This window comes from Rhodamnia argentea, chromosome 8, assembly GCF_020921035.1.
Source record: "Rhodamnia argentea isolate NSW1041297 chromosome 8, ASM2092103v1, whole genome shotgun sequence".
NCBI classification, from domain to species: domain Eukaryota; kingdom Viridiplantae; phylum Streptophyta; class Magnoliopsida; order Myrtales; family Myrtaceae; genus Rhodamnia; species Rhodamnia argentea.
Window position 1 is genome coordinate 6093626 of NC_063157.1, and position 15293 is coordinate 6108918.

The 15293-nt window shown below is 42.5% G+C and overlaps 2 protein-coding genes across 2 annotated transcripts; one reads left to right on the forward strand and one right to left on the reverse strand.

Annotated features, from left to right (window-relative positions):
• The first annotated feature begins 2543 nt into the window (after positions 1-2543).
• On the forward strand, positions 2544-4250 carry LOC115741325. The gene has a single exon (XM_030675191.2). The coding sequence runs from the start codon at positions 2939-2941 to the stop codon at positions 3941-3943; it is 1005 nt and encodes a 334-aa protein (XP_030531051.1). The 5' UTR covers positions 2544-2938; the 3' UTR covers positions 3944-4250.
• Positions 4251-6980: 2730 nt separating this feature from the next.
• LOC115741323 (protein NRT1/ PTR FAMILY 5.9) lies at positions 6981-10340 on the reverse strand. The gene is made up of 4 exons (XM_030675189.1): positions 9954-10340; positions 9612-9829; positions 7916-8430; positions 6981-7822 (listed from the first exon to the last, which is right to left on the reverse strand). The coding sequence occupies exons 1-4, from the start codon at positions 9991-9993 to the stop codon at positions 7006-7008; spliced, it is 1590 nt and encodes a 529-aa protein (XP_030531049.1). The 5' UTR covers positions 9994-10340; the 3' UTR covers positions 6981-7005.
• Between the last annotated feature and the right edge of the window lie 4953 nt (positions 10341-15293).

Consider the following 15293-nt stretch of genomic DNA (forward strand, 5'->3'; position numbering starts at 1 on the left):
AAGATACTTTTGGATCCAATGACGTTCTTAGTCTAAGAAAAATATTTCATGTAGAAGGAAGTTTTGGCCGAGAAAGTATAGAGAGAAAAATCAAAACGAAGCAAGGAAAACAACAAAATGGATAAGGAAATCAGTCCAAGAGGGAAACAAAATTTTTCCTAACCAAGATTAGCAGCTGGGAATCTCGATATTTCACGGGGCAAATCACCACTGGATGGCTGAGATGAATCTCGATATTTCATTGATTTGTTCTTTGGTCAAAGATATTTAATCGATTTCGATTACATAAATCGACGATGCCCACGCTCCGCGCTCGAATTTTTCCTTTTGCAGGTTCTTAGCCACACTCTGCCCCCTCCCCGACGCTGCAACTAACTCTCCGGAAAAAGCTCACCATGCGGGGTGGGGAGCGGCAGCAGCGGTGGGGGAGGGCGGCGGCGGTATTCGACCGCAAGAGGGCGGCGATGGTGGTGGGTGGCAACGGTGGTGGGCGATGGTGGCAATCGGCGGCGGGAGACGGTGGTTGGCGGGGAGGCGGTGGTCGGGGCCGGAGGTTGTCGGCAGCGGTGGTTAGGGGTCGGAGATGGTGGGCGACGACGGTCAGCAATGGGAGTGGCCGGTGGTGGGTGGCTCGTGACCCAACCCGAGTACAATGATGATTAAACCTTTTGAAGGGTAAAAAATGGGTTCTATGTGGGTTACATGTGTAACCCATTTTTTACCCATCGGATTTAGCTTCGCTTATTCGGACCCATTTTTGTTAGGCTCTCTAAAAGCTAACAACCCATATAAGACTCATTTATTCAAATATGGGTAAAAAATGGGTCATGAACCCATATTCACAGCTCTAGCTAAAGTACACTACAAGTGCCAAAACTTGTGTACGGCTCTCACTTTAGTGCTAAAACTTTTAAAATAATCACTTAAGTTTCAAATTTTTTGAAAAGCGATCACTTTAGTACCAAAACTTTCAAAACAATAACTTAAGTGCCATTTTTTTTTTAAAACCGCGCACTTCAGTACCAACTCTAAAGAGCCACGTCGGCTCAAATATTAATAAAAAAAATAGGCCATATCGAATTTCCAACGAATCACGTTAGCTCAAATCTAAGTTAGCACTTAATCAAACATTTAAATAGTTCCCAACTATAGAAAATGTATGTAAAGTAGTGAATAAATTACATACTAGAAAAGGGAAAAGATAATAATTCGAGTCGTCTCGACCGACGATTAAACGGTGTCTTGTTATAAGGCCTTGAGGAGAACCCGTGAGCGCTAAAAAAAAAAAGGGTCAAAGTAAGTTTTCCTAAAATAATCTATCAAATATGTATATGAATAAAACGCACGTTAAATAATTACTTTTTCGAAATGTTGACGGGGTCGTGGCGCCACAAGAAGAATAAGTTTTGCTCATTAATCATTAAAGCCTAAGTTTTTGTATGTTACGGCAATTTGTATAAAAGCTATGCGAAAAATATAAATAGAAACGATCCGTTACCATCGAGAAGTGAGTATTTAATCGAAAAATTACCCGTGGATCAGAAGTTCCTTCTTCGTAAAAGTGCCTAACGAGGGCATTTTCAATAGTTAAAAGAGATTCTTGGTAGAGACCGCATTAATCAATTTGGCAGAGAAAAATCAATCGACTCAGAATTAACTCGCTATGCCAAAATTTTTGGCGCTTTTTTTCTTTTTTACGCAATTGCAACCAATGCTGTCCCATATATTGCGTGAGAGGGAGAAAATTTTAATGTGAAATGGGAAATTTAATTAATGGAAAAAAAAAACCAATGAAAAGTGCGAAAAATGCCGCGAAGTTGCGTGGCCCACGACCCCGACCAAGAGAAGGTCCGACTTGATCTACCTAAACCAGGGTTACAAGGCTAACGAGAGTTCACCGGGGGGAAATACCAACCAAAGCATGCCAACCCAAAAGGGTTCCAACCTATCGGACTAAGGAATCATGCTTTAGGCTCTGCTTGCTTCACGAAAAATAAATAATTTAAAAAATATTTCTTTAAAAATGATCGCTTGTATCATTTGAGAGAATTATTAAAAAAAAATATTGGTTATCGACAATAGTACATGTATAAACAATTACGTAGACGACGGAAATATTTTTGCTCGTTCATTTTTGTAAGCGATATAATTGATTATTTTCAGAAAATCTATTTTTTCATATAATTCATTTTTCACGAAAGAAACACATCCTTGATCATTATGTAAGAATTAATATTTCATGAACAAGGAACGGACCTAAATAAGGACATATAGCCACTATATAGGTTTATTATATCAACCAACTTAATTACATTGGGAGATGTGCCGGTTTTACCCTCTTCTTTTCTCGCCAATCAGAGCTAGAGGCGAGCACGCTGTCGTTCGAATGCCAAATCAAATCCATCCATCAATACCGGGCAAATGCGATTATGCGAGTAATGATCTTCGCCGAAAAGCCGGATTCGCCGGATTCTAATTGGGGCCGGGCGTGTACATTGGCTATGCGCAAATTTGGACGACATATTATGTGTAATATTCAGGCTTTACCCGGCTTGAGTCCGGCTCAATGATGATTTCTGCCAAATTAGCTGAAAGCAATTCACAAAGAGGCTAATCGGGCATCATCGGAGAATAAAACGGAGTCGGGTCACCCGGATGCTCCGGCCGTCGTCATTCCGACGGCGGTTCTAGAAGTGGAACGTGACCAAAAAGTCCAAAACCGGCACAAGCACGCAGAAAACGAACGGCCGTAACACACCAAACACCGAGAAGATTCGACAGGCTCACCTCCTTTGACCTTCGGCCCAGCGCGAGCGCGACCATCTCTCTGGAGAATCCGCCGGCCTCCTCCTCCTCCTTCTCCTCTTCGATCCCTTCGAAGTGAAACCAAAACTCAATCTCGTGAGGCGAGCACACGCAGTGAGCGACTCGAAGGACGATGGGGCTCTTCGAGCTCGCCGTGGCTGGCGGCGGATTCATCTCCATCGGCGCGCTCGAAGCTCTCGCAGCGTCGGGCTCGCTCGCGCGCCGGACGGGCAGCCCTGGCCCTCCCTCGCCTCTCGGCCCGATCGCCTCTTCTACGCCGCGATCGCCGCCCCGATCGAGGACGAAGATAGGAACGTCCTTGATCTCACTCGTTTCGGTCTCCGTTCTCTCCATCCTGTTCGTAGTCAACTCCCTGATCTCGGTCACGGACGCGGCCGGCGCGCGCGACCGCGTCGGTTCGGCTCTCCAGTTGCAAGTCGTGCCGGTGGCGGCGCTGTTCTTGCTGTACTCGGTTGCTGGAATTTTAGTCAATTTGTTGAGCTCGTTTCCTTTGAGCTCTTCGTTGGTCGATGTGATTGCTCTGTTCGCTTTCGTGGAGGAGTTCTTGGTATATTACTTCCAGAGGAAGGACACGAGTGGGATTGAGAACAGGTACTTCGATCTCATGCTCGTGCCCATCACGATATGCACGTTCTCTACGATTCTCGGGTTGAAATCCCCGAAATCGGCGTTCCCAAGATTGGCGCGAGCTGTGGGTTTGGTGCTCCAGGGAACGTGGTTTTTGCAAATGGGGTTTTCTTTTTACACCGGCTTGGTTGCGCATGGGTGTTGGTTGCATGGGAAGAGTAGAGGGAATTACACGGTTAAGTGCAAGGGGCATCCTGAGTATCATAGGGCTAGAGCGATCGCAACGCTTCAGTTCAATTGCCATCTTGCTCTGCTTGTGACTGTAGTGGTCGGGGTTTACTCCCTGATCGCGCAGAAGAATGGGATCCAAGGGGATTTTGCAAAGTACAGGCCCTTAGGGATAGAAGTTCAGAGCTTGGGCAATCATGCCCAGTTTACTCTGGACTCTGATGAAGATGTGGATGACGGGATCAGGGAAGAGGAGAATGCGGGGAAGCCGAAGGGTGCTGCGATAGAGTTGAGTGCCAATGGATATGGTTCCCACCATTGAGGGGAGAGATAATGAAGTTTCTTGTTTGAGAAGGCTGACTTCATGATATCAATTTGCCAAGTGCTTAGAGAAGATGAACCCGATTCTTGCTGTACAAAGTGAACTGAGGTAGCTTTTATGTTGGTTTTCGGTTCTGTGCAAAAATTTTCAGTTGCTATAGTTTCCTGCTGCAATGGTCGAGCTAATTCTTTCATGTTTGTGATATGTATCGAATTTCTGTCTCTGTTTGGATCAGGTCAGAAACCCTCTACCGAAATGGGGGAAGCATATAATAAAATTCAAACTCTTTGAGTATGGTTCCCATTGACATGATCACCATTGTCAATCCAGTTTCAGTTGCCTTCCTTTCTTTCATTTGGTTCTTCTGGTTCGTCTGATCAAGTAGATAGGAGAACTATATTTTCGATAGGTGGAGGAGACGAGCATGGGAAAGTGTAGTCAACCATCTAGGAAAGATCCAAAGTCTTTCTGATGATAGCAAGATGAACCAAAATTGGTTCAGCATGCATGGGCTAGCTGCTGCAGTTAGCATCTCAACTTATGGAAAGCTTGCCATGAATGCCTAAGCTTGACCTTATGCTCACCGTTCTCTTGCTTTATTGCCAGTATGTGTCACATTCGGTTGGAGAAGCAAAACTGACCAATTCGTTTGTCATCCCATCTTCTCTTGTTGTCAAGTTTGCTAGAGGTTATGAAGTGGTTTGCTACCTTTCTTACCTTAATGTCCTTAGAAGATGCAGTTTCGATTTCTGTGTGTCATATTTGATACGTCTGTGTTCTGAGTAAGCACCTGGTGGCATTGACCCCTCGAAAGCGATTAGAGCTTCTTCATTCCTCTGTCTCTTCTGGCAGCTGGTGATAGATTACAAGCTAAGATATGCTCGGGCATACTGTAGCTTGATCATGCTGCGACAAACTCATTTGCTGGATTCAGACATGATTTGAGTCACTTGAAGTTACAGCAATGAATCAGAGTGAGATACTTGATTTGGCATTAGTTGCATCGTTTTGTTTTTTACAGGTTTCCTTAAAATAAGTAAAAGCACGAGGTGATTTTGAAATTACTCGTTAGTCTGGCTTTTCTTACCTCTGGAAACAATTGCATAACTAGATTGAGGATCAGTATTTGGTTCACTGCGACCTTGACTTTAGGCTCCGTTTGTTTCACGGAAAATGATTTTTCAAAAAACCATTTTCCGGAAAAATGGCAATATTTCCCAGTGTTTGGTTGAAATCTGAAAAAAAAAGGGGTAAATATTCTCCGTCGTTTATAAAGAAATGTTTGATTTGATTTTCTTAAATACACATACATTATTCGGCGTTAGTGTCTTGCACATGGCCATTCGGGGAACCAGGCACGGGAACCAAGATCTTGGGTTCAGCCTTGATGGACCCTTACCTTGGCATCGAGGACTCGGCCAAGGCAACTTGGGTCTTGAGCAAGAGCGCATGTACCTGTGCAAGACTTGTTGGCGCCTCGGCCGAGGTCCATAGTGCCCGGGCTCGAGGCCTCGGTGCTCTTGCTTGAATCCTCGGCACCTAGGCTGTGGTCCACAAAGGCCGAGCATAGGAAAGAGCCCATAAAGGCCGAGGGAAGAAACCCGATGACCCAGGTCCCAGGTGCTCAAGCTCGGGTCCTCGACACTTGAATTCTGTTCCATCAAGGCTGGCTTGTGGACATTGGTGCCCGTGCCTGTGTACTCGATGATCAGGCCCGGGTCCTTGACAACTAGGCTCGGGTCCATCGAGGTAGAGTGTGGGACCCCTGGTTGCTGGGAACTGAGCCTAGGACCTGTGGTTGTGAATGAGCTCAGCCACAACATCGATGGACAGGGGTTTGGCATTGGAGACTCGAGCACGATCATGGATCGGGCATAAATACCGAGGTCCCTGGCCTCGAACTCGGTGGACTCAAATTAGGGCGTGGGGATTCGAACACAGGCACTAGGTCCCAGGCCATGCCCTGATGGACAGGGACGTTGAGACCCAGGCAAGGGCATCGGGGTCTAGGGTCCATCACGCCCGACCTCTATGGACTCAAGCCCAGGTGTGAGGAACTCGAGCACGGGCACGGAGGTCTCAGGTTCTCAAGCCAAGCCTTGAGTACGGACTTGGGGCCCTGGGCGCGGGCACTGGGGACCCAAGCGCTGCCTTCGTGGACCCATGCCTAGGTGCAAAGACCCGGGCAATGCCACTGAGGTCGCGGGCTAGGCCTTAATGAACCCGAACCCGGGTGCCGAGGACCTGGTGACGAGAAAAGTTTCAGGTCCATTAGCCGATATCTAGTTATTTTTTGGAAAATGATTTTCGATTTTCTAAACAGAAAATCATACTTGGAGTGCGAATAGTGTTGCTGCTGCTTGTTAGCATGTGGTTTGGGCATTCAATTCATGCGATTCGTTTCTTCTTCCTGATGGAACACTCTAGCACTGATCGGATCGATCAGTAACTTCCTATGCAGGCGATGTTCTCAAGGATCCGAGTGACCTACCGTTTGGTACTCGGCCAAAATTTTTCTTCTCATGCTAATTGCAGTACACAGATCGCATCCCCATTACCACCTAGAGAGTCCTTGTTTCAACCCAAGTCACGTTCTTTTGGAGGGTGAGATATCTTCATCCTCCATGCGTAATTTCCTTGTTGGAGATGTGACCTAAAGCCGACCCCGACATCCCCCCACTATCTCTGGGTTAACTAAAGCATGCAATGGCGCGAGAGCCTTTTTCGTTTGCTTTTCTCTGTTTTGTAATGTAAATCAGCTTTTAGGTTGAAAACCTTTTCGAAGTGGAGGTTTGAACTTTGACCTGATCTTTATGATTCGCAGCCTCAGGTTTTAGATCGAGGGGAATGCAAAACCTCCTTTATCGAACTGGAACGCCTGTGCGTCAACAGCTTCGCCCAGCAAAAATTATAGTTCAGTTGATTTCATCCATGGAACACGTAAGTTTTCTGTCCGGAGGAGTTGGTGAAGGTGACATCTTGTGATCAACTTGCCACAAGGACATTATCAAAGATTTCCCACTTCAAAGGCAACCTAGAACCAAAACGAAAAAACAATGACGTCATATACCATCCTCACGTTCCGCACCATTAGGGCTCCTGTAAAATTTACACGATGTTATGTACAGAAGCAAGCTCAATGAGCTCGCTATTGCCAGAATCCAGTAGTAACTGTCGAGGTGGGCTTTGCTCATGTCGTCAGAGAACCAGCTGTCCCCCCTCGTGAAGTACTCGATCACCGTTATCATCAGCGCGCTCAAGAAGCTCCCCACTCCGAACACGCTGGTGTACAGTGCGAATCCCATGGTCCTCATCCTGACGGGGACTTCGCTGTAGAAGAACTCTTGCATCCCCACCACGGTGAAGACATCGGATATGCCCAGCAGGATGTACTGCGGGAGCAACCAGAAGATGCTCAGCTCGGCGGAGGAAGATCTTCCTCTGGTCATCTCGAGCCTCTTCGTCTCGATGAGCGCAGCTATCACCATGGCTGTGATCGAGAAGAACATCCCGATCCCCATCCTCTGCATCACGTTGATGCCTTTCTCGTTGCGTGTGAATAGCCGAGTGATCGGGATCAGCATCTTGTCGTACAGAGGCATCAGGAGGATTATGGACAGCGTGATGGCGCTCTGGAAGGTCGCCGGGGGGATGTCGAAGTGGCTCCCGATGTTCCGTTTCATCACCATCCCTTGCTTTGTGAAGAAGGTCGACGGTTGTTGGAAGATCACCGCGAACATGAGGAGCATCGTCCAGATGGGCAGCAATCGAAGTACTACTTCCCCGTTGTTGATCGCATATATTCGACTGCTTTTGGGGTTCTTTTCCAAGTTTTCGGTCACCCCGACGTTTTGAGGACAGAGAGGTTTCTCTTGCAGCCTGAATTGCAACAAAAAATGATGAGACTTGCAAGTGACTGATCAAGATCATAAAAGCGTGGTCATTATTGGGTCAAGAACTCGGAGAGCTTACTCTAGCTCAACCAATTCAGACTTCTCATCTGTTAAGGAAATTGCTCCAGTCTTGAATTTGGATGCAATCGCTCGGATGCTCTTGAGTACGATCTGAAAAGGCTTGTTACCGACATTATTCGCATCTTGTTTGTACCCACAAATTCTGTTCCCGCATGAGAAAAATGCAACCGACACGATCATCGCTCCGGTTGGTATCGCAAACCCCAGAACCCACCCGAAGGTATCTTGTATGTATGACATGAATGTTATCCCCAGGAGGCTGCCACTACAAATGGCAAAGTACCACCATTGAAAGAACAAGCTGTTCTTGCCCGACTTCTTGTCACCCTTGCTGCAAGGCAATTCCTCTTCAGGGTCGAGTTGATCCGTCGCGAATGCCTGCAACGATGGGTTGTAGCCGCCGAGGCCGACCGAGATCAAACAGAGGGACCAGAAGAGGAATGGAGAATAGTCGGGCTTGCTCGGCGGGTGCTGCACCGATGCCAACGCGGTCGATGTCAATGCCATGAGTCCCTTCACAACACAAGGGAAACAAAAAATGGGTATCAATAGCAAGGTACCAAATTACAGATTTCACTGCCTCAACTCCTCATCCAGTGAATGCTTTTGCCGAAAAAAGTTGCTCTTTGAGGTCATGTCACCAAAGAGAGCTAATGAAATGAAAAGCATTCAAATGAAAAGGCATTGAAACAACATTCAGAAAGTAGTCTCATCGTCATCTTCTATGAAAGCTTAAATTTAAAAAAAAAAAAACATAGAAGACATCAAAATTAATCATGTTACCAAACAATCGAAAATAAAGAAGGGTTAAGTATAGATTTAGTCCTCTGAATTTAAGCGTCTATGTAATTTGATCCTCTAACTTAATCAAGTCTTTTACCCTTCTGAGATCAAACCTTCTAGTTTTCTCAATTTGTGCAATCAAATCATTAATTGACCACTCAACTCGATGCGACATTGCTCATGTGCTAGAAAATGAGGCTCGATTCTAATTTGGCATCGATTGAGCAGAAAAAAAAACTGAAAAAAAGAATTTTTTTTTTAACTTAACAATATTAGCGCCAAAGGGTAAACAAAACACTTGATTGCACAAATCAAGAAAGTTAGAAGACCTCTTTGGAGGACCGAAAATAAAAAATACCGAAACTTTAGCGGATTAAGTTTGTACTTAACTCGATAACGAACCGGCCGTAACGTCTTTGTTATCGGCAAACCTCAGAAGAACAGTGTCCGGAGAGTGTTTCGGCGATCTAACACTCGGAAATGACATTTTGTGTCACCGCTAAACTCTAACCTCCTTTTGACCAAAAAAAAAAAAAAACAAAAACTCTAAACTCCTCTTTTCCACTAATACATGATTACGAGAAGTCCCTGTCTTACAGACAAGATCTTGTAATAAAATCACATTAATGCAATCTTAAATCATCAAGAAACAAGAATGGAAAAAAATAAAACTAATCTGGCTTTTAAGGATTTCAAGATGTTTCTGCCTTCACGTCACGATTCAATGCACCAAGAAGGGGATCACGAAATTCTTGACGATTCCACGAGTTCACGCCTAAAAGATCGACCAGTCACGAAATGAAGAACATCCTTTTTTTTTAAGAGCAAGAAGCGAGAAAAATCATGAAGCAAAATGAGGAGCGAGGAGCGCATGCAAAGCAAAGCAAAAGCAAGAATCGACCGGAGCTCACCACGACGTAGAAGAGAGAGAAGGACAAGACGGTGGAGTAGCGATCCCAGTAGGAGTCGGCGAGGGGCGCCACCAACAGAGGGAGCAGCGAGGTGAGGCCGCACCAGGCGTTCACCATCTTCGCCGCCGACGAGTTGCTCATCTTCATCACCTCCGTCAGATACGTCACCAGATTCGACGCCACCCCTTTGAACACGAACCTCTCCATCGCACCTATCACTGCACCAGAAATCGCCATTAAAAAAAAAAAAAAAAAAAAACACATAACACAACACAGTGAGAATTCATGGGATTGGTCGTTCTTGCTACGTGCATGCAGCGTATATACAGATAGGATCCTTACCCATGAGAAGAACGCAAGCCCTGTTGAGTCTCCTCTCCATTGTGGGTCTGGAGAGGTGAGGAGAAGGGGGACGAGAAGCGACACGGAATTCTTCAAGGAGTTGACGATGATCTTGGGTCGATCTGAACAGAAAGAAGAGAGGAGGCGAAATCAATCATCTCTCTCCCTCTCTCTCTTCAGTGAGCGAAACCGAGTCAGTCCTTCACCCTCTTCCCACCTGAGGAAAACAGTAGCTCCCACTGATGACTCGCATTTCTTGCTCAGGCTCTCTCTTATACGATAGTGAGTGGGACAACACTAGACTTCACACTAATCTCAAAAAACAAAACTAGAAAAAGAAAAGTTTCGGATCTGCCTCCCCAAAACATGTCTTGTTTCCATAAAGACGTAAAAGTCGGAGAGGACAGGGAAATCTTATCCTGCTTTCAGTTTCGGTCGGGTCGCATATTGACCCGGGAATATTCTTCACCAACAACCCAAATGATCTCTCTCTCTCTCTCTCTCTCTCTCTCAAAACCCTAAATCTTGATTATGGTAAAAAGAAGAAGTGGGAGAAGATGTCGATACAGGGAGGTGGGGTGGGGGAAGAAGAGCTGGTGCAGCACTGCAGCATCAAAGCTGTAAAAATGTCGACATGCCGTGGTCATCCACGTTGGCCTGGCCCGACGAGAGAGGGCGGGGCGTTTCTCCTGGTCACGAGTCGGAAGCCACTGCGTGGAGACACGTGGCGTCTCGGACAAGTGTAACCCTGCTGCGGCAACCTCGACACCATGAAGACACATGTCCTAAAGTTGGGACCTTGGGCAAGGGAAAGTGGTGGCTGTTGCTAATGGCGAGTGTCGCTGAAACAAAAAGCATTGCATTGATGATTCGCGGACAAGACCAAAAGGAAGAAAGACAGAAAATAATTTTTTTTGGGTTTTTTTTTTTAGAAACATTTCTTTTTTCTTTTTTATTGTTAAGAGCCGGCAAAAGTGCGCCAACTATGGCAGCCTCGGCCGAGGCTGCGAGCCCTCGGCTAGCGGCGGCCGGCCTCCTACCGGCCCCAACAATAAAAATAAAAAGAAAGAAAAAAGACTTAAAAATGTGAATACAAAAATACAAAAAATTCACATCGGCATCGGCAGAGTCACATAGGATGGCCTGTGGACGGTCAACATCCATGTCATCAATTTTCGATTAAAATTGATCAGATAGAATTAATTAAAAAATATAAAAACATTTATGACTCAATTTTAAAAAAATGTTGAAAATTTTTTTAGATAATTTTTCCGAAACAAAGTCCCCTCTTGAAATAATGGCAACGAAATCAAAACCCTTTTTTTTTCAATAGGTCAGAAAGTGAATTTTATTTGACTCTGTTTTCTTAATTTGAAAATCCTTATCATGCACTTTAATATCGTGCACCATATTCGACAAGCACCACATGAATATAAGTTAACTACGGACGACATGGCAGACCATAATGTATTTAATTACCGTGCCCATAAAAAAATGTAAAGATTAGTGCTTCTTCCTAACGGTCTTAAAAAAAAATCAAGCTATTCTTTTATTAAACTTGGTTTATTTATTCACTAGATTTTTGTGGAGTGACTTCCTAAGTAGCACCATACCAACAGGCAAACAGACACAATACACCGATACATCATTTCTAAAAAAATAGAAAATTTTGACACATTGCATATACATGATAAATCTATCATGTATATATAAAAATATCGGTAGTGAGTTTCTTCTTCTTCTTCTATTGTTAGGGATTTACGATTATATTTTTTTTTAGGCTGGTTGGCTATATTAATTTTGGGGTAACTGGTTATATGACTTAAGAATATTTTTTTTTATAAATTTACATTTTGACCCCTACTTTATTGAAAATGCTTAAAATTGATTATGTGCATGTCGAAATGGTATGTCGGGATACTGGACTCGCTTGTCGTTGGAGTGTGTAGAGTGCTAACTGTTGAGATGCACGTGTAAGTTATGTTATAAAAGTCCCACATAAAAGAATTGACGTGGGGTTGAGCAATCGGTATATTCTAATTTTTTTGGTCATATATATAGTTGGTCCATAACTCCTTGGTTAAGCCTTTGAGAAAAGATGAGTCCAACTGAATATGTTGATGGCTCGAACTTGAACTTCCTCTTGGCGATCTCTTCGAGTAAGGTATCGCACTTCTACCGTGCGCTCTCCACACCGACCACGTGTCGCATCCGATGGATCAAGAATCGATAGTTGTCTCATCAAATAGATAGAAAGAGTTGATTTCCTCTCTAGCTATTACTACTCTTTTGATCTATCAGAACGTATTAAGCACGGAGAATGTGGAGTATTTGACACACATCCAACACAATATGGAAGCTCTGGAAGAGAATCGGTGCCATAGTTGACTTCTCATTTTAATGGAGAGCATCTAATGCATCCCTTAAAAAGTAAATGAAAATGTGTGTTTGTGTGTAAACATGGAAGTGTAAAAGTGAGAGGTTTTGACAATTTTCGTCATGTTCTAATCTTGGATATAATAATTGCAAAAGATTAAGAGCATGTTTAGTAGCGTTTCTGTTCCTTTGTTTCTATTTCTCGAAACAAAAAAGAATAAGAAATATGTTTGGTAACGCAAATGATTCTGATTATGATTCTGCTCCCGTAAACACTTTTGGATAAAAAAATATATAAAAAAAGTCATTTCTCCAAAAAAAGAATACTTTTAAGAATAAAAAAGGCAGCAATAGTTTTCTTTCACTTTTGTCGGGCGCTCGTGAGGTGTGGATTGGGTCAATCTGATACAGTCTGGATAATTTTTTTTCAATAAAAATTTCGAAAATTAATAAAAAAATTTAAAAAATAATAAATGATTAAAAAATAAAAATGGAAAATTCTTAAAAAAATCTAAAAAAATTGGAAAAAATTCAAAAAAAAAATCTCAAAAATTAGGAGATGGGCATTTCAATTAGCCAATCCTATTTTTGATGATTTTTCATTTCGATTTCTCCCAAATGACGATTTTTCCCCTCATGGGCAAATCGTTCCAAAAAATCCCGAAAATTCCAAAAAAAATCTCAAAAAGTAGGAAATTGTGGCTAATCCTATTTTTGGTAATTTCTCCTTTCGATTTTTCCTGAGCCTTGCGATTTGTTGGCGAAGTACCATGCTGCATCGTTGATCATTTGCATGGTATCAAAGGGTAAAACCGAGCCACATATGTAGCAGTGATGGATTTTATTCATTTTGAGCAATAAAAGATAATCAGAGTTACCTCTTTTATTCTTGGCATATGCATAGCCTCAAGAGAAGCATGGGAAAACAACAATTTAACGTATTATCCTTCCAAGGAACAAATCTGAAGCATTCCTATTTTGGCCAAAAAGATGTCATTGTGCAAGAGAATGGGTCTGAGGAAAGTCATCGAATGTGATTATGTAATTATTTGATTTAAATGATAAATTATGAAGATAAATTATTTTCCAGGACAGAAATTTTGTGCGGTTACCAAACACGTTTCTGTTCCGAAAACAGAAATTTTAAACAGCCACCAAACGCGTTCTGATTTTCTAAAACTCATCCAGAGAATCGAATAAAAAATATTGATTCTAATCAGAATCACTTTTTTAGAACATAAACATTACCAAATAGGCCCTAAATCGCCAATCGACAAGGCATTCAACTTTTTCTTTTTATGCACAAATTACGGATGCGTTACGCTATGAAACATACAATTTAAGCATTTGCGATTAGGCCTTCGTCATCTATTATTGGACCTGCTTGTCTAGGAAAAGAAGGGTTGAAAAACAAAACCCACCAATTCTAATCTTAAAATGCACGATTCTACCTCTTATTACCCGCACTAAAGTTTCAACTGATGAGCCTACGTCTAGTAGTCAAAATATAGTTTAGGATAAGATAAAATTTATGGTGCCATATTTGGTGCTTACTCAAGATAGGATAAAATCGGATATAATAGAGATATAGCCTGAATAAAATTATTTCATGGGGAGGTGAGATAAAGGTTGATAAAATTTCTAATATTTATAAAATAAAAGTTATTTTTCTTGAATAACAAACTTCTTGAACTAATAAAATATAAATAACATTTGAATATAAATAGCATTTACATTCTAATATGAAAAATTTCAAAATAAATAAAAAATAAAAAAATGTTTTTATTTATTTATATATTCAAATTTACTATCTTATAATATATTAGTATAGCTTAAAATTTATAAAATTTTTATTAGGTAATGATGGTATGGGTAAAAAAATGAAAAAATTAAAGAAAAGAATAAAAAATAGGGGAAAAATAATAAAAATTAAGCAAGTAAAATGAAGTAGGCAAGAGTGTCGTGACGGACTCATTTCACTAATGTGCCGTTATACCAAACAATGAATATGATATGCTGTGAAAATATTCACCTTTGTTACTGCAATTCACCACACAATGGATATAATATATCAAAATTTCTGTACTTCATATCCCATTGTATCATGACTAAAAATTCTAGACGACCAAACGTAACCAAAGAACATTCGATCGTTGTATAATGCAATGATAACAAGACATTTGGCATTTATGACATTAGCCGAAGATCCTATATATATATATGTGTGTGTGTGTTCTTTATATACATACGGGCTCTCAGTGCCTATTAACTTAAGTAGAGCCATATTCAACACGGTATCAAATATGGGTTCTGCCTCAACTTGTGAAATTTCATGGGTCACTTCTAATTCGATTTGCACGCGAGGCGGGTGTCGGTTATATCCACCGGATAGACATTCTACCCAAAAAAATCAGGGAGAGAGAGAGAGAGAGTCAGTGGTGGCTGACGAGGATGTGGAGCATGTTAGAAACAGGCAACCACTCCAATCAATGCAAAAGAGCCTCCGTTTTCCTCTTGCTGCTTCATGGCAATTTCTCAAAACCCTAATAAGCTTTTATTAAAGAAACGGATAGGGAGATTGAGATATGGTGGTGAATGAGAAGGATGGCACTTCCCTCGACGTGCTCCTCACCACCACCACCAACTTATTGAATCCAATGACGGAGCACCCACTTTGAGACTCGGAGCAACCCACGTAACTCGCAAAACGAAAGGAAGTGCATGAGATATTTCGATTAGAGTGGTATGTGAACTTAGAAAATGTCATCATGTTGTGCCCCGAAACGATCTCCTCACAACTCGATCGCGACTGGGGCCAGATCTCATGTGAAACTAGCCATCTAGTGAGTGGAGGTTGTACATATACCAAGATGAATTTGGACCACTAGAAATGATTGGTCTTGCATGGACTTATGTGAGTTCCGACGTTTCAAATTCATCCGTTTCGTATACTAAATTCGCCTA